The sequence below is a fragment of the Chelon labrosus genome, assembly GCF_963514085.1.
Source record: "Chelon labrosus genome assembly, chromosome: 3".
In the NCBI taxonomy this organism is placed as follows: Eukaryota; Metazoa; Chordata; class Actinopteri; order Mugiliformes; family Mugilidae; genus Chelon; species Chelon labrosus.
The window spans coordinates 17,327,321-17,347,023 of NC_140339.1; the positions used below are offsets into that span (position 1 = coordinate 17,327,321).

The window sequence follows — 19,703 nt, forward strand, 5'->3', positions numbered from 1 at the left end:
AGATTCTTGTGGCTCTTGTCAGCGGTCTTGCCAGATGGGGAAATATCGTACTGTTGCCTTAGAATTATTGTATTTTGACCCCAAACTGTCATATGTACAAAAACAACTTGTAAAATCACACGCTAGAACAGTGCATTTAAATACCAGAGACTTTACGCTTTGTGTGTGGCGTGATTTTTCAGATCTGTAATGTCCAACACCTATTGAATGCTGCGGCAACAGCAAAAGGCTTCAGCGTCATTCACAGTATCAGGCTGAAGCCACCCCTTAAACGTAGAGTGTAACTCGCAGGCAGAGCGATAACGCTGCGGTACCTGGCGGGGTTGCTATGTTTTCTTACCGGTGCCTGTACTGCCTTTTCTTTTAGTACTTTGTTCCTTGGAGCTTGAACTCATGTCAACTTATTTTTAAGTTTGTTGCGATGCCAGTGCAGCTGCGCAAACAAGCATGTACTGCACCCTGCTGATGTGATTTGCAGTGAGGGGGAGCCAGCTAGGTATGAGCTGCTCGAGTAAAAGCAGGCATCAGTTTCTGGTGATATGTGGGCATTGACGTAAATCACACAAATGCCTAAACTGTTTGGCATTTTTTTTGTAGTATTTATCGTATATCGTATTTGACACGCAGTTAACGCATGCATGCTATGGCCTCGGCCCACGTTTTAGTTTGGAAAATCAGAAAGTTTTCAAAGCAGCAGTGACACTGTGGAATGTAATCGGAGTCTGAAGTGCGATCATAGTGTATAATTTTACTCAGCGGAGGACAGTAATGCGCTCTGTAGCATCAAAACTGGCAAAAGTCCCAAAAGGAAGAGAAGGAGAAGGTGAAAGAAGCGGGCAGAAATGGATAAAGAATGGCTCGGTTCAGCTTCAAAGTCCTGCCAGATGGTTCTCTCGACGAGAACAAAGTTAACTGCATTTACTGTCAATGTGAACCGAGTTACCACGGGATCAAGCGCACAGCTGAGAGCAGAGAGTCCTCCTCCCACTCGCCAAAGGCAGACCGTGCTGGGTAGTTTGCAACGTAGACAGCATATTTTATGAGAACGCTGTACTTTTGAGGTTATTCTGGAAAGTATTTGTCATTGTTTTGGACAGCTGCCATAATAATAACTTATATTTGCATAAAGCAAGCATATTGGTCCACTCCTGTGTTGATCAAAGTAATAAAAGAAATAAAACATGGAAATTATGTGATTAATTGCAATTAAATATTTAAATCTACTGACAGCCCTTATTCATACATCTCCAGTATTGGTTAACATTACTGTATCCTTAATTACTGAATGAAATGAGTAAATTGTATGTAATAGTTGATATGTACAGAGTTAGCGCATTACCAGCAGGCTCATTGTTTAAAGACATATACACCGATCAGGCATAACATTATGACCTAGGTCTCTCTTGTGTCTCAGTTGTGACTCATCAGAGAATGGACATGGTCCTTCTGAGGGTGTCATGTGGTGTCTGGCAACAGAATGTTGTTAGTGGGAGCCTTTGGGTCCTATGGGCTGAGTAACCCACGGATCAGTTCGGGATCTAGTGGATTTGAAGGCTTGGTCAACACCTTGTGCTGTTTTTCATATTTTTTGAGTTGTTCCAAAACTGTTTTTGTGTGTGTGCCTGTGTCAGGCTGCATCCTGCTGGGGATGGCTGCTGACATCAAGGAGTGTCATTGCTATGGGGTGGGGGTGCCTGGTCTGGTCTAGGTGGGTGGTACATGTCTAAGTAACATCCACATGAATGCCAGGTCCAAAAGTTTCCCAGGAGAACACTGTATTGTCACAAGATGGTCGATGTTATTTACTTCTCTTGTTAGTGGTCATAATGTTATGCCTCATTTGCGTATAGATAATATATATAAATATGTATAAATGCTTCAAAATACACTCACACTGTGAAAAAAATCTTCTATAGAAGTAAGGCACATTAGGCGATGATCTGTGGTTTACTACTTTATGTCTCGAGTTATATCACCATACTATGTCTGTATGGAATTATAACTGGAAATATTTGCATCAGGTAATCTGACAAATCAAAATGAACATCGTTTAATCCTTACAAGAACTCACCGTGCAATGCACGAGGCGGAGCATGTCAGAATGCAAAACATGTTTTTCGCTCTCTCCGATTTATAAATATGTACAACTACTCATAAATAAAGATAGCGCGGACATCCCCTGCGTGTGTGAGAGTTTGGTTACATTCTGTCAATTTGCAAACAAACAAACAAACAAAACAAAAAAGACAGAATGTGGAAATAAATTCTTATTTATTTCAGCTGAGAACCGATTGGTCAAACATCCCTCTAACTGCCCATCGGGGCTCAGAAGGAAGGGATAGTGCTGTTCTCTGATTGAATACAAGCCGCTGTGAGTGAGTGCTTATCACGTATTTTTCTTTTATTCATTCTTTCTCGCACAAACTTTTCTTCCGAGCCTCCTGCGCTTACTCATCGTGCTCGCACGAAGTGGAAATCTACTCCGCATCATTTTGCACCACCTCAGTGTTTTTTTTTTTCTTTCCCTGGGTGTCAAGGTTCAGCGTGGATTTTGCTAAGCAGCTGACAGAAATCTAATGCTGAGCTGTTTTAGGGGAGACGTTATTTCTGTTTGGTTTCAGAAATTTGCAGCTTAACAACTTTCATCGATTTCCCGGCGCTGTACCCAGCAGACGGGTAATTATGCACAGTTGGGTATTGATGATGTCATCAGTTTGCCCCGGAGCTCCCCTGCAGGTCCAGATTAGATTAGACAAACCCAGAAGAAACAAAAACATGTCTGTGGCACAGGGCAACCTGACAAAAAAAAGAAAAAAAAACTCCAGAGGCAGTTTCCTTACAGCTAAAACTAAAGCTAAACACATCAAGGCTTGAAGTGAGATGCTGCTTGCAGAAATAAGTTTTCCCCTTGTTGACCACATTTAGTAATAAGTCACATGAAAATACCATTTTAAGGACTAATCAGCATTTTTGCATAAAGGTCTTTTGACGTTTAAACCTGTAAACTCTTAGATGGTCATGTGAACGGCACCAACGAGGCTGTGCAAATCCATAACTATGTGTTTTTGAATGAAGTGGCCAGTTTCTGTTTTGTCCGGCTTAGTGTACGATGGCACGGGTGTTTACTGTACCTGGATACGGACAGCAGACGAGTCAGTAAGGTCGGTTGGCATCCTTTGGCCGCTTTAGTTGCACCTTCAGCCTCTTCATGCCTATCTGAAAGCCGTTCATGGCCTGGATAGCGGCTTGAGCACTGGACGGGTTATCAAAACTCACAAAGCCTGAGACAAGAACACAGAACAGGAGAGATGGGCCGCAGGAAAATGGCAAAAATGGCAAAAGTGACCCCCCAAAAAAATAATAATTTTAGAAGCACACGGAGGGAGAAGAGCGAGGAGAGATGAGAGAGAAGCAGGAAGAAGAGAAAGAAACAAGGAGACAGGCGAGATGAAAGAAGGGAGAGGGAACAAAAAAATACCCCTTTTAACTCTCGACAATGACACAACAATAGGCCTTTGTTTTCTCTTTTCAGCAGATTAATTGAAAATCTCTGAATTAAAAAGATTACATAAAAATACCACAAAGGCTAATAACACAGATATTAAAAATCAAACGAAGAAGAGCTATTAGAAACCGGGAGTTTAACTCGGAACGGAGAACAAAACACATGAAAAGGTGTTCAAAGATTAGAGAGAGAGAAAAGAAAGCGTCTCATGTCGTGTTTGGATTTTTTTGAGCAAAGCGGTGTCTGTTAATGTTACCTGAGTGTTTGAGCAGTACAAGAGTGGCAGCGCTGTGTGTGTGTGTGTGTGTGTGTGTGTGACTGAGCATGTATCTAAGTAAAGAGCAAAGGGCATGGGGGTCGTGACGAGACGCTAGGAGCAAGGTGTGTAGGACGGAGGCGCCTGCTGCTCTGAGTTATCACCTGGGTGTCGAGGCGGAATGAGCCCACAGCTTTCCACTCCGGGACTCCATGCCTGCTCTTATCAGACACCTCTGTGATTGACGGCCGGAATTTTCCGCCTGCCAGCTGATTTGATCACACCGCTATGGGTCCAATTTAATTTGGGGGGAGAGGGCAGGCTTTTGTCAGTGTAGGTGAGATAAGGCTGCTGCTTTTACAAACCCTTTAAACAAACTGAGCTGGGAAGGGCCTGTCAGTTGGTAGTGATCCCCCTCCCAATCCTACAACCACGCACACTCGCACTATCCCTGACTTTAATGAATCTCCATACCTCACATTTATATCCACATGACAAAAAGGTGATAGGATTCCAGGGATCAAAGTACAGAGGACAAAGAGTGCGACGCCAAGTCTTGGATCCGTGCACGTTGAAATAACTTTAAAGCAGAATGCAATATTTGAACGCGTTTCAGATTTCAGCGGTTTTCACGAGACAAAGCAACTGGCTGATGTTTCATATCTTTGATGCAGCACCGAGCGTGCAGCGCCGTGCAACTCAATACCCCGAACGGTACTGCCGTTTGAGGTATGGCTCTCACCGCAGCCATCCGTATCAGCAGAATGCTGTTCGCGTTGTAAAGTTATGCATTTTTAATAAAAACACACAAACTTGCAAACATTATCGGGTGACAATCGGGATAAAATAAGTGGCGGACCAGGCTGAGCAGCTGAGAATTACTGTAGCGCTGAATTCTTACATTGCCCGGCTCCTATAAGATTTACATATAGAGATGCTTTATAGGGTTGACTAATGGTATTTGGTAACACTAAACCCCCTTTTTGCATTAATGCATGTGTTTTTTCTTAGGTATATGCGAAATTATAATAAGAAGCTCCCATATTGCATTAGATTTTTATTTAAAGTGCCCATAAAAAAAAAGGCTAGCAGACTTCTATAATATACAAATTAAGCATGAATATTTATGCATATTTTTGTGTTTCCTGTAAAAACAGAGCTAGGGAGGCTGCCTCTTGCCCAGGAGGCACAGACACGCTCTGGCTGATCGGCTCCAGCGGCCTGAGTTGGTGAAAATTAGTACATAGCCCCAAATGCAGGATTAATCAGCATTTTGATTGTTTAAATTGTTAACTGGGAAAAGTTCAACTCTAAAATACCATTACAAACACTTGTCACTGTTTGGTCACACACGGCTGTATAGGTGATGTATTGAACAAGACATATCTTAGAAAATCATCCTCCCAATTATGAAATGTGATGTTTTAGGCTCTTCATGGTTGGAAGTATTGATTGCACATCTGTTTATGATTTAATTTGACAGATGTGGTTTTAGTGTTGAATTACCTGAGCCTGGTCAGTCTGCATAGTAAATAAATAAATGTATATACGCAGTGTAGAGAGAAATACGCACATGCACCTTTCCCTGACTTAAAGAGAAAGAACAAAAAGGCAAAATAAATGCATAAGTAAGCAACAGCAGGAAAAAAAGAGCCTTTTTTCAGAAATCTCCTCGAGTCTATTTTTTTTCTCTCCAACGTATCTAAAAACCAGAGGGCTTCCTATTTTAGGCGCGTGTTCCGTTCCGTTCTCGGAAGACGTTTTGAAATTTATGTCAAGCTAATTCCAGCTAATTCCACTTAACAAGGTAAGCTTTGATCACTTTTAAAAGTCAATACTGAGCGACTAAATACGGAGGATTAAGACTAATGTTGTATCCACCGAGTCCCAGGTGAAAGCTGTAATATAGCTCCTCGTCAGTGAACGTGCGAGGAGTGTGTACGTTTACCTTATTTAGGCTGTACATATAAAGAAAGCTTTAAATAGGTGTAAATTGTATTTCACGTTAATAAGTCGTTCACAGGTTCATCACCGCTTATTACAGGCTAAACTACATGAACCCTCTGTAGCCTGCGTCACTTGTGATTCCTTGTCATTTTAACTTTTTTAATTGCTTCAAGGTGAAATATTTATAAATCCCCAGCTTTTCTTTAGCATACCTGCGCAAGTGTTTAATATCACACCATGTCACATATTCATATCGGTATTTCACACTGAAAATAAATGAACTAAGCTAAATATATCTATATATACCTGTGTGAAGTGACAGTGATGCATCCTTTAAGAGTATGCTCCCAGTCCTGCTCCTTAGTTTCATCAATTATGGGTAAGCCCTTCAAGTGCTCCTCCTCTGACCCTTTTTAATCAAATTTAAATTCTAAAGCTTTTCTGTAAACACTCAGTAATCTCAGAGAGTGACGTCTGATTGTCTCCTTGCAAAATCCCGAAATGTTAGTTCACATGTGCTGCGTAGCGACGTGGCCGCGTGGGCATAGCTAGCTCCGCTGAAACATGCGACTAACCTTCTCTTATGATGAGCAGTTTGACAGAATATACTGAAGGTTGTTAACAATATAAAATGGTTATATAACTACTGTACCTGCTAAGGTACGACAGAGAAATAAAATCTATATATTAGAACACGGAGTTGTGACACTCAGGATGGTGGGAGAATGTTTTTATTAACTAAATGTGGACATACAGACTTTACGGTTATTAAACTGTTGCCCATAATATTTTTTTTTTTTACCTCTTCTCGTGAAATGATTGTGCCAATGTGATTTGTATAAAAAAGGGGAATGTGTCTGAAAACAAAATGATTCCAACTTTATGTGCAACAGTGTATAAATGAACCCGTCCAAATCTGAATATACACTAAAGTTCTTTATAGAATTTCTCCAGCTTAGTAATAACAAAGTCACTGACTAGTTATTGGCTTGTGCTGTATGGGGCTGTTGTAGTGCTTTAAATCACTGGAAATCTGAGCATTTTTTTCTTACACTGATGTATACATTACTTGCCATTTCATTGGGTACACTATTGACAATGAATGCACAACAGTCCTGCACTAAATCGCCCATCGTGACTGTTACAACATTCAGATTACGTTGAAACGGCATCATCAGAAAAGTGGTGATTCAACTGTATGATTTTTGGGGGATTTAGTTTGTGATGCTATTAAACTGCACTAAATTAAACACTACAGTGTCTCTGTTATTTAGTCTAGACCAGTGGTTACAATAGGGTTGTCAAAATAATAGCAACACAATATAGTTCAATAGTACAACAAACCACAGCCTCCACAATGAAAACACAGTTGAATCGACAGCTTTCTCATGTATTTTAGATAAATACCGAATACTATAACTTTAATGAACTTTAAAGATTTAGATTAGAATGCGTTTATTTTCATGAGTGTACCTAATGAATTGGCAAGTGAGTGTATACATAAATGCAAGCATAAAAAGATGTATCCTTTTGAGATCTAGAAACTTTTGCAACACACTGAAACATTTTTACAAAAAGATCCTCCTACACATGACCAATATTTTCTGCGTTCTCTACAAAAGTTTCTCTTGATCTCACCAAAAGTAAATTTTTTGTGTGTGATATTACTTTTCTCTGCATATCCCTTCCTATCTTCGCACCTGATGGTCCTGCATTTTCAACGGACACTCCGTTTGATCATCCGGCCGCTCATTTTTCTCCGCCTGTCAGCTGTGTACACACATTATTTCTGCCAGCGGACGTGTGTCTTTAGTACACGTCAACGGCACCGCCAAGGCTAAACTCACACATTGTTAAGATGAAGCGTTCCAAGTACATGGATGCCTAATTACCTATTCCCCTTAATGCACAGCATCTTCTGCCTAATTTGTTAATGTCCCACAAAAGAGCCTCGAGGCTAGTGCTATAAAAAGAGAGAAGAGTGAGTGAAGAAATTCAACAAAAGACTCGTGGGTTAAATTGCCGTTTTCCAGCTAAGATCTTAATTACTAGCCGTGAAAAATAAGCCGGTGAGACTGATGAGGTCACTGCCCCTTTGTCCTTCCTCCTTGTTGACGGACGGATAGTGATAGTGAGAGGCATATGTTTAGAGGAGAGCGCTCGCAGGGGGAGGGAGGAAGAGAGAGACTATCCTGAGACGGACAGAGAGGGAGAGACTCATAGACATGCCATGTTGACGAGAAACTGAAAGAAAGCCAATGATGGGAGTCTCTCTCTCTCTTTCTCTCTGCCTGTCTCCTGGGTGCTGCTGTCCAACTGAATCAACAGCAAGGCCCACACCAGTCTATTATTATCTCTTTAAGCCCGTGGATTCCACCTGCACCGCCTCCTCCCTGATGAACTGGTTTGCTGTGTGGGAGGTGATAGAAGAGGAGAGGGGGAGTGTCGGGATGCTGCTGGGTAGCCCGGCTGGAGGATTGTGGGAAGTCTGGGAAAGGGCTTTTCTCTTTGGTAAAGGAGGCTGGGAATGACAGAGAATGGGGAATGGATACTAATTGTCTTAGAGGTGACGTGATGGGGAGGGTGATGAATACGCGTGCGGAGAAAATGGCATTTGTGGAAAGACGTTTTGGGTCAGTGTCTGGATGATAGATTCGTGTAAGGTGTGGGCTTTGTGATTTTAGGCGATTACTGCATCCACTCCTTACTCCACCCCCACCCCCCCATCCCATTACTGAGCCCCCATCCCATTACTGAGCCCCCATCGTTGTCTTATGCCTGCACGATGGACCCGGGGAGCGCTGCTCTCCGATCTCCCTCCTCACTCCCCCTGTGCAGTGGCATGTAACGCCACTTTTAAAATGTTAATTGCTGCTTGATTAGGACAGACACTGGGAATAAAAGCAAACGCTAATTGCAGGGAAGCAACAAGAGGCATGTGAAGATTACCAAACACAGCCGATGTGTAACTTTGATTACCCCTCCCCCCCCCCCTATTCACCGTCCATTTTTGACTCACCAAAACATTTGCTCTGATTGGTTGCTCGGTCCACAAATACTTTGGCGGAGATGACGTTGCCAAAAGGTAGGAACATTTGCATGAGCTCAGCGTCTCCAAACTCCTGGGGCAGGTGATAAATAAACAGGTTGCAACCTTCTGGCCCTGGAGATGAGAGGAAGACAACAGGAGGGTTACGTGGGGACATAAACAGGACATGCCCGGTGAGAGGGACAGACATGCCATAATAACATGGGGTGGAAAAATAACTGTAAAGCTATCAGGACAATAATCTAGCAACGCAGGAACCATGTAAACACAAAACTCGGATTATGTTGCCAGTGGTACAAGTATTACTTCTGTTAAACCTGCTTCTTGTGGCATTTGTGGAGTACACACAGCCTAATCTCTTTTTTAGGGTGTTATAAGGTCAGACAGGTTGTTTGTTCTGCTCTTTTTTTTTTGTGGTTTTCATTTAAGTCCTCCCAAAGACCCCATTTCTCACAATAAATGGATGGGGAAGTAGCACTTCACTAAATCATGTCTTACGGTTGGATTTGACTTTGAGTTGCATTGACGTTTCAGAAAGTTTGCTCGTAGCAGCAGCAGCGCACAGCCACAGAGAAGCAGGGAATAAGAGGAGTAAAAAAAAAATAAAAAATTAGAAGAAACTGCCGAAGATAAAAACTGAGACAACAAGGCGAGTTGATTGAAAGAGAAAGATTGAGACGGTTATATTGGGAAAGTGTTGCGCCGAGAAACTGAGAGAGCAGGCAGAGCACACATTAAGACATAAGCCAAGTTTTTGCCCCAATTACTGTGTGACAGTCGGACTGTCTTCCAATCTCTCTCCATCCCTCCACACTCATCCACCCAGCTGCCACATATTGTGTGGGCCAATCTGGATAAAGGCGGGAATGATTGGAGAGAGACAGAAAGAGAGGGAGAGAGCGGACACATAGCAGGAGAGAGAGAGAGAGAGAGAGAGAGAGAGAGAGGTGTGATGGACTCGGGGACAGTAAGCTTGCAGCTGGTTGCCTGGCTAGCTTTCTCTCCTGTCTCATTGCTCAGGGTGATAGCATGACGAGATGAGACTGGGTCTGGTGAGAAGGCTGATAAGAGGACTGCAGCGGTGGCTGGCTGTAGTGCTGCTATACCTCGGCGAGATAGGGGGACATACACACACGCATAAGTTGACAGAGTGGGTATTTATTTTTTTTTCTAACAGTTAAAGGCAAAGCCTCTGTTCTGTCTGTTCAGGTGTCTCACATTTTTGTGAATTCCTGCTCTGAAAAGTAGTGATTTGGAATGAAAGGCCTTAGCAGCTTGTGCGTGAAGTTGTTTTCGTTAGCATGTACACACAATATAGACGCTGCTTTTTTCTTTTTCGGTTCTTTCTTTTCGCGACTACGCGTCTACTTTGTCTCTTTCTCGTACACGCTAGTTTGTACGTTCAGCTGTGTGAAAGGGCTGCATAGATGAGTGAGTACAAAATAATCATTATATTTCAACCGTGAACAAACAAATGTTAGTGCGAAAATTCATGAACACGTGCCATGTTCCAATCAGTCCCGATCTTACAGCCGATAACTGACAACTGTTTTGTGTCGCATGTTTCGCATTGGAGACAGCTTCACCTGTTACAATAATTACACTAAAGCTAAGTGCCAAGAAAAGTTGGTAGCAGACGGGTTGAAATGACAAGAAATCTGGTATGATTCCCACACTGCAGAATTTATTTTCAGGTGTCTTGAAAATCTTTGGAGTATTTCTGCATAGATTAAAAAAAAAAAGTTGTATAAAGCATTTTGATAAATTGCCTCAAGTGATGCAACTTCAAGCCACGTCGCTGAGGCTGGAGCCTAAAGGTTGATCCTCATCACTTCTTGAAGCTAGCAGCTAGGAGCTACCGTATGTTAGCTGCCACTAGAATAAAACACTTGAATCCTCTGCCGAACTTTTGGGAGTTGGAGATGCATCATGGGCAATGTAGGACTTTGGTAGGTTTTGACAAAAAAGTGTTATCGCTACAGTGTGTGATACTGGTGGCCAATGATATTGGTAGCTTTTACAAACTTAACTTCCCTTTCATACCCAACCAGGATCTCACAACGTATCTGCAGTACTACCTTCCTTTTTTTCAGTGTACTCATTCAGTTTTAAGATATATGCTCCTTCCTGACTGTCAAAGACTAAATAGAAATATAAATGTTGGTTGCGACAGCCTTTATGTGTTTGTCCAGTCCTTATTCTTCTCTAGATTTCTGGTGTTCAGGCTTGTCCCAAATATTAACTCAAATTGTCAAATATGACATACTGCTACAGCTACATCTTGTTTTCCTGTTTTCAGCATTTGTCATCATCATACATCTACAGACTTGCCTTGAATCATGCAACTATCCCTTTTAATGTTTCACCACTTCATAATTATTGTAAATACAATTAAAGCTGGTGGTGATGTGTTTATCCTAATATGCCTCATGATTGGGTCGATATTTTTGGTAAAGTTGAAACTCGAGCAAGGTCATCAAACTGGAAACAGGAGAGCTTCAAGATTACAACCGATGAGTTTGCTACACTGACTCCAATTATCTTTGCTTCATCCTTGTTTGGTAATGGGATATCACTGCATTACCTTTTAGTATAACATATAATCAATCAATCTCTATCTCAGTACGTGTCAGTATAGAGTATTAAAATGTGACACTGTGCTGTCTAAGAGCATGTTTTCTCAAAGAGCGCTGTGATGATTTGTCTGGTTGAAATTATAGTTTGGGATTTGAAAAGATTCTTCTTGTTGACACATGCACACAAAGCACAGACACAGAATGTGTTGTTGAAATTGTTAGCTTTCAGTGGGAGGTTGCAGCCGAGGCTTGACTGTGTATTCAGGTTTAGATGTCTCTTGTTAAATGGCAGGGCTGCAGACTGTGGCGATGGACTGAGACAGGCTGGGACAGCAGCCAAAACCCAGAGGAGGCCAGAACTCAGACAGGCCACTGGCTCTACCCAGAATAGATCGGTGTGTGCACGCGCTTGTGTGTGTGACTGTCTCTTTGTCCGCACTGCCGTGACTCCTGCCATTCTTGCTGATGATTAAAATGTTTCGGTGTATCGTGGAGAGATGGGATGTGTTCTACGAGGTGCGTTTGTGTGTGTGTGTCTGTGTGTGTGTGTGTGTGTGTTAAGACATTAGCATGCGAAGACAATAATATGCTGACGTGTGAATATGCATGTCTATACCTTCAGTCCTACCACTCTGCACTGTGACCCTGACATGCAGCAACACTACTGACAAAATTCGAACATAAACTAACTTTTCCTCCAGGCAATGTTGGAAACACTCAATTTCGAAGCCATATATTGAATATTCATGCCACTCTATGCTGTCTCATGCAATCTTATAGATGAATAATTGAGACTGACAAATGGCGTCAAAAAGAGTGATTTACCATCACAGTATATCCTATGCTTTATTACATCTGATGCTGTGGCATAAGAATGAACACTACACTAGGAATGGTAATAAATGATTATGCATGCAGCTAATTAATCTGATGAATATTTATAACCACTTAAACACATTGTAATGGACTGATTAAGCAGTCCAACGCTGCGAGTTTGAATTAGTGCAGTTTTTGAATAATGACAGAGTAACTTTCCATCTCACTGCTAATGTTCTTCTCTTTAAATGGGGAGCCTTTTTCTCACATTTTCCCCAGCCAGCTTTTTCCCTCCCTCGCTAATTCAAAGCAGCGCAGCTACATTAGAATGGAACATGGCAATTATCACCTTTTATCTTGGGTGGGCGCGCTTGCTCGCTCTTACCTTCCCTCTGTTGCTGGGGAATGATGGTTGGTTGCTGGGGGAACGCTTGGCTGATTGGCGCATAGGCGGCAGGGTAGGCTGCTGTTGCAAAGGGAGAACCAGAGTGGAATTTTTCACATCTCCATTTTCATATTTGACACAACAAAACTCAAATCATTATTCCATTGTTCATTTGCGTCCTCTAGACACTGCATAAATAAATTGCTTTATGACTGGGAGTCTGGGCTCATTTGGTTGGTGGATCACCACACAAAGAGAACGGCAAAAGGGGAGTGGAGTGCAGTTCAACTAAGCAGACGCACAAAGAAAGAGAGGGAGACTAACACCATGTTAATGAGAGCTGATGTCAGGCACAAAGCAGTAGCTATGAGAGGTCTGTGGCATCTCTCATGTAGAAGGCTATGGCAGGTTGAAATCCTCAGCTCTCAGTGTACTGTTAGTATAAAGTTTTTCTTTGTGTGGGTGTGTAATCAAGTCAATTGAAAATCCTTTTTGAAAGCCTAACGTAAAGTATCCTTATCCAGGAGGAAGTTGGCTGGTCATCTGGTTATCTCTACCTGTCACGGTGTCTACTCATGTGACAAACCAAAAGGGAGAACGGAGAGGCAAAGGGACAGATGGAGGAAGTGAGAGAGTAGAGGGGGTAGGAGAGACGGATCACCTGCGTAGTGTTGGACGCCAGCATAAGCCTGTTGGAGAGGGTCGGTCACCGTTGGACTCTGTGCTGCAGAGAGACAAATAGAGAGGCAGAGAAAGAAAGATGACAAAGAGGAAAACGAAAGCAAACGTCGCAAAGAAGGCATGTACAGTAATCAAGAGAGGCGCGGAGACGAGGAGGAATATAGTGGGAATGCTAAACAGCAAAACAGAAATTGGCTTAGCTGAACCATCGGGGGGTAAGCTCACACAAGGAGTCGGAAAAATTTGGGTTGTCATATCTTTCAGTTCTTCCTTTCAGTTCTGCCTGTTCGCCCCAGATGTTTGCATCAAATATTAACAGCATGCCAAATAAACCACTTTGTAGTTCATTACAATTGCAGCTGCCTTTGCATAATGCAGAAATGGGGAGTGAGTGTCTGTCAATTCTTCAGGAATCAGTCCCAGACAACATTAAGAAGCTGAGGACGGGCTGAGACACATCGAATTAACCATAATTGACTGATGGATGAACTGATGGATTCATCATGATACTGGGCCTGGCTTCTCAGAAATCTGCCAAAGACACTGTTGATTGACCCTCAAGCCTTAAATGCTTCAGTTCGAATCTGAAAAAGATGTCATGGGAGTGTGAAGTTAAAGGGACGCTTGTCAACTTTTAAACAGTACTTTCTGACATAATTCAGTGTGTCACGACTGACGTGTCAAACTGGCATCGTGGCAATTAGGTGATGTTCTTATTCAGATCAAGTACGGCTCCAGAATAGTCGAACATTCATAGATCACCGTCGGTATAAGCTGCTAGCAGTGTCTGGGTCAAAGCAACAGCACAACAAATATATCTGATGTGCCCTTTTACGGGAACATGATTGTCTCACCTGGGTAAGGATGAATACCATTGGTGTAGATGGGCTCAGATGTGGGTTGCCCGTTGCTTTGAGGCGGGAGGGCACTGAATCCGTTGACCCCAATAGGAGTGGCTATGCTGGGCACGGCTGTGGCAGAGATGCCTGGGGGTGTGCTGGTGCCTGCGAATAGGTACTGAGTCATTATAAAGCCTCAGGGTGAAGGCTTCACATGCAAACGCACACAAAATTAGAGGCAGGAGGGAAGCATATATTTGAGCTGAAACTTCTCAGCTTTCTAATGGTGTAGCATGTACAGAGCGACCACAAATGCTTAGTCCCTTCCTGTCTTTCAGTGCTCTCCAACAAGGAAAAGTCACACCAACCCTAACCGTTTTCATCCTTGCCAGTAAATAGTTTTCTTCTTTAGACTGTAATCCTTCTTCTGTATACAGACATTCTGTTTTATCTGGAGGATCAGAAACTTTTCTTGGACACTTTCTAAGTTCTGTCTCATTCTTCATGACCACGAGACACAGTGAATTCATTGAACCTTGGTTACATTCATAACTCTAGTTTGGCTCTGCTCACACCCTTGGACGCTGTAGACTGCTTTGTCTCCGTTGCAACGGTTGATCACCTCATCAACTCTGGCAAACAATCATTGACGGTTGACGTCAAATTCATTGCTACCAGTGCGCTAGCGTGGGATTGTTGCCAAAGACACCAGATTTGACACTCCAGAAATACAAAGAGATTGACATGGCTGTGATTAGCTTAATCTGCATTGTATGACGTCGCTTAGTAGGGATTTGAGACTTACAAACATTCATTTATATTTAAAAGTAGCACTGTAGCATTAATGTGCAGTATATTTGATTTAGGATACCTCATCTTGTAAGCATGTTTCTCCTTGTGGTGATATTCCAAGTCTCTCACCTTGACCATGCCCTTTTGTACCAATGGATTTTTATTATTTTTCTTATCCAGGTGAAGGGCATTTAAGTCATGTAGGATTATGTTTGATAAGCATTACCTGGAATATGTAGGCCTTGTGGATTACAAATGCCAGGTACAGCGTCAAGCCACTTTATTTAATACATTTGCAATGACCCTGCCTTCAGGCAGCCTGCCTACTTAGTGTCGGGCCATCAAAGCTCCTCATGACAAGGGCCAAAAAAGATAGTTCAGACTGGGGTACGGGATTATCTCACACAAATCTTTGCTCTTATATTGTATAAGCCAAGGACTCTGCATCCAAAGTCATCGGATTGGCTGTGTTCCCAGAAAACACACACTGTCACAGAGACACAGAGGGAGAGAGTGACAGACAGGGAGAGAACGAAAGTGAGATAATGTGAGAGAGGAGAAGAGAAAGAGAGAGAGAGACTGTAATGTGGCTGCCAGTGAGTGTAAAGGAATGCTGTACATCTTCTCCCAATGCGCCACGCTTTGTACAAGGGCTGCGCTTCCTTTAATTCAACACTGATGGTGTCTACTTCAACCCAGAAAACGGGGCCTACATCTTTAAAAGAAAACAAGTGTAACAAGGGCAAAAGCAGAAAGGCCTTGAATGAATATATTACTACTGCATCTATAATTCTTGCTAATGATAAAAATGTTCCAGGGCAGTAGTGAGGAATGGAGAGAGACGTCCTGGGTGAGCGTGTGTTTGCACCTGCCTCGACTGTTGCACCACTGCCAGTTAATGGTACGTGTTAGTGTATACCTGAGGACGGTGTCATGGGAGTAGCCACCAGGCCGTTGACATTGAAAGCTGCCATTTGCTGCATTTGTGCGGCAGCGATGGCTGCCATGGGGTTCAGGTAGGACCCTTGTGTTGCTGCCATCAGGGCTGCTTGCTGTTGCATCATCTGCTGTAGGATTAAAGAGCAGTGGGGAGAGAGGCGAATGGTGGGAGGGATGGAGGGAAGGACAGAAAAGGAAAGGAGGGTGAAATAGCCGCAGGATCAGAGCATGTTTACTCTCACATCTCTGTTTGCTTGGCCCATGCCTTGTTCTTGAGCAGAGTGGTCTATGTTGCCCCACAGCTTTGCTTCCCGGCTAATGTAAGACCGCTCTGGCCTTGTGCTCATTATCCTGACACGAGATAAAGGCTATGAGTTGAGCTGAGTTGAGCAAGCTGGAGTCCTTGTACATCTATATGCAGTGTATATGTATATGTGAGAAAAAGGGGGCCACGCTAGCAGAGTTAGAGGAGAGATTGTGTGTGAGTGGGCGATTCTCACCTGTCAGGTTGAGTTGTTAGCTACAGTGTGAGTGTAAAATCTCACAGACTCCTAACTCAGGCTGTGACTTCCATGTGTGAATATGAAATGGTGGTGGGGCGGGCTGGCAGAGAAAGGGGTAGGGGGTGAACCGGTTTGGATTCTGGGTAATGACGTGCACCTCTGTTTTAATAAAATGAAATATGTGTAAGTAGATGAAACGATAAAGAGGCAGCCTTGGGTTTGCAGTTTAAACTCACAGACCAGGTGATGAAATGTGGGAATGGAAAGTGAATGCGAAGTGGATGCTTGCAACTGTACACAAGTGGAACAGTGCAGTGCTGAGCATACACGATAAGCAGCGTCCCTGGACAAATGAAGCGATAAAAACACACACACAATAGACACACAGTGCTGATTTTTTTTTTTTCGTTAAACCTCAATAATTTTGGATTCTTCACAACCGTTTAATGGTGTGAATCACTTAAAGGGCTGTTTGCTCCGAGTGTCACATGCCTGGTGGGAGAGAGAGTGAATTCAAACCTCAAATCACAACAGTTTTTGTTTTCTTTTTTTAAAGCTCACCGTCTCCTCCCCCGCCGGGCTGAGACTTACAGCATGAGAGTAGGCGCCATAGGCCCCAAACTGGATGGTCATGGGACTGAAGATGCCGAGCTGGCCAGCCATCTGGTGCATCCTGCGCAGGGTCCTCTCCTTATCAGTGTCTGCAAATTTGACCACCAGGCTGGACGAGGCACCCTACGGAGACACAGACATTTAAATGGTTAGTGAAATATACCACTTAACTTCTCCGTTAAATGTGGATAGGTCCATGGCAAAATAGGGCAACTGATAGTAGTAACTTCTGCAAATTAGGTGTTTTGTTTGTACATTTCACCTCCATTGGTCAAACAGCTAAAGAGCTGGTCTCGCTAACAACTTAAGAATGTATAAATAGTTATACACTTAAACCTAAATAAAGACCATTTAGAAACAAGCCAAATTCATTAATCACATTTACATGGTTTACTCCAATATGTGAGCATTTCCCATGGTAGATGACAAAATTATGGCTACATACTGTTAACAAATATAGAGCTCATTTGTATCACTGCAACAACCTTTACACTGAAGACCTACGTGATGAGTCTCTGCATTACTAGGAAGGAAAAAAAAAAAAGAGGAATCATGTAATTAATTTCTGTCATCTCCTGTCCAGTATGCTGCGCATCAGCCTTTAGGACCTAACCTTAACCAAGTAAGTCACAGGAATTAAATATGCACCTCTCATGACTGCAGTCATTTAGCCGTCAGTGTTAAATGGATGGGAATAGTGAGCGATATTTGCTTATGTGAACTTTCCACCTCCGCTGTATACGCTGAGAGTGAACTGTGATCCTAACCAGATCCCACAGGAGTCCCAGTCCCCCACTGGTGAAGCTCCACTGACTACAGTACTGGGTAATTAAGTCTGACAAAAGCCTTCGGCATGTGGAGGGCGAAGTATTGACTAATGGGTCTTCCTTATGGCAGATATAGTTCCGTATTGATGTCCATGCTCCTGAGTTTGCATCCAATTAAATCATTTGAGAGACAGAGACCAGAGTCAGTTCCTCGTGTGACATCCAGGCAAGGAGAGAGGGAGGAAGAGTGTCTGTGTGTGAGTGAGGGACAGAGGCATGGATATAAAGTAAGAGAGAGAATGGGAGGATGACGGGGCTGCCAGGCAGAGAAAGCAGCCACAGATACTGTCAAAAGGACCAGGCTCCTATTTAATTACAGGCAGTGCATGCTGGGAAAGAGCACGGAGCACCACCAGGACAGAAGGACAGAGACAGCCAGGGGGCAGTCGGGATATGATTAGTAAGATCATAAAAGCAAAGACATGGGGAGAAAAGGACTCCATAATCACAACTTGGATTCATCTTTCGCAAAATGTCTCATCCTGACAGGGTCAGTACAAATTCAAGCTTTGATTCAGATTTCCATATTTTCTTGGCGTGTAGAAATCCGAAATGTCGGAGAACTGTAGGGGAAACATAGACATAAAAAGATGAGGCTGACCGGAGTGAGTGATGCCGCATGTATCTTTTTTCTAGTGCATAACTGCGCGTGACTCTGAAGTTGACAAAACTGGACTAAATAACTCTGCAGGCCCAAGTTTAAGCTCAAATTGCCCCTTGCCGAAGGCACATTGGTAAAGCAGAGCTATATCCAAACAGAAAATCACAGAAACAAACAAACGTGTGCCCCGTGAAGCTAGATTTTGCAGCTGCACTGTAAGATAGTATTTATTCACCAACTGAACAAACACAGCCTCAGTCCTAGTGCTGTAGCTCAGCCTTACTTCATGCTATTTCATAATAATTCATACAAAAAGTGTGTCCTATTTTTGTAAGTGCTTCATGAAATTTTAAACAGGAACAGCTAAGTGATAGTACCACTGAGAGGGCCGTTTGCCAGGGTGGTCTTGTGTCTCGGTTAGTCATGGCTGCTGAAACAAAGACTCCACAATACTCCGTTCATGTTATTTTCAGTCCACATGCAACATTTATTACTTATTTGGTACAATAGCCTGAAGTTAGTCACCATTTTCTCACTACTTCCTTATGACTCTTTAATTTCCATTATGAGAAAAGATAAATACCCATGCACTAAATGCGGAAAATAAGCAAGATTGTATTTTTTTCCACACCATGGATCCTATGTTAAAAGTGTCTTATAAACATTCTATTAACACATCTGAGAGAATGTGTTGGCTGCAGATAACTGTGAGAAAGGGGCTAGAACGAAGGCAAACATCAGCATGGACCCCAGGGACAGTGCGTCTCAGATGGGATCCTATCAGAGTGAGCCAGCACCCCACCTCAGGCCAGAGGAGACCCATCTGGTGTTGCTCCCTCGCTGCCATTTCAATTAGTTAAATCAATACTCTGACATGGCACCGTTAACGGCGCAGTTTTTCCCTTTCTAATTTCATTTCAATCCACCTCCCGACCTTTTTCCGTACTTTCTCAACTTTGCGGGCCACTTGAAGGGACTGGGCTGTTGGATTTAATGAGGCTGGCACTGAGCAAACATCCTCCTCCAGCGCTGTTGCTCGAGTCTGCCCACATTGCAGGGGCCTGGCATTTAGATTACATTCATTTTCTGCCTTGTGTATCTCTGTATTCTTATATTCATTTAATACCTCATGAAGAATGCATTGTGAGCATAGGGACTCTGAAAGCCTGAGGCTGCCTGTACTCACTGCACCGTGACTCAAGATGAGGCGAGTCTGGCCCGGTCTGGCTTCTCCCTGCAGAGTGCTCCGCTGTAGACGACAGCGCAGGAGGAGACCCACTCTGCAGTGTCTACACTGAATGGTCTTGGCAGCAGCACTAAAGCACTACAACAGGCTCTGCAGGTGTCGTCAGCACTGCCACTCATGTCAGAGCCA

The 19,703-nt window shown here is 43.1% G+C and overlaps 1 protein-coding gene across 9 annotated transcripts in view; it reads right to left on the bottom strand.

Moving 5' to 3' along the window:
* Positions 1-3,153: 3,153 nt before the first annotated feature.
* The window catches only part of celf6 (CUGBP Elav-like family member 6), a gene marked incomplete at both ends in the record, with an annotated part of 123,675 nt that continues 107,125 nt past the window's right edge, over positions 3,154-19,703 (bottom strand). For 2 of the 9 annotated variants that reach the window (XM_084541190.1, XM_084541196.1), the window contains 7 exons: positions 3,154-3,281; positions 8,728-8,871; positions 12,535-12,615; positions 13,196-13,258; positions 14,070-14,219; positions 15,766-15,910; positions 16,880-17,023. In XM_084541190.1, coding sequence (XP_084397316.1) covers positions 3,154-3,281; positions 8,728-8,871; positions 12,535-12,615; positions 13,196-13,258; positions 14,070-14,219; positions 15,766-15,910; positions 16,880-17,023 — 855 coding nt within the window. Of the gene's footprint in view, positions 3,282-8,727; positions 8,872-12,534; positions 12,616-13,195; positions 13,259-14,069; positions 14,220-15,765; positions 15,914-16,879; positions 17,024-19,703 lie in introns of all 9 variants that reach the window. The other 7 variants (XM_084541191.1, XM_084541197.1, XM_084541193.1 and 4 more) reach the window with 5 other exon arrangements.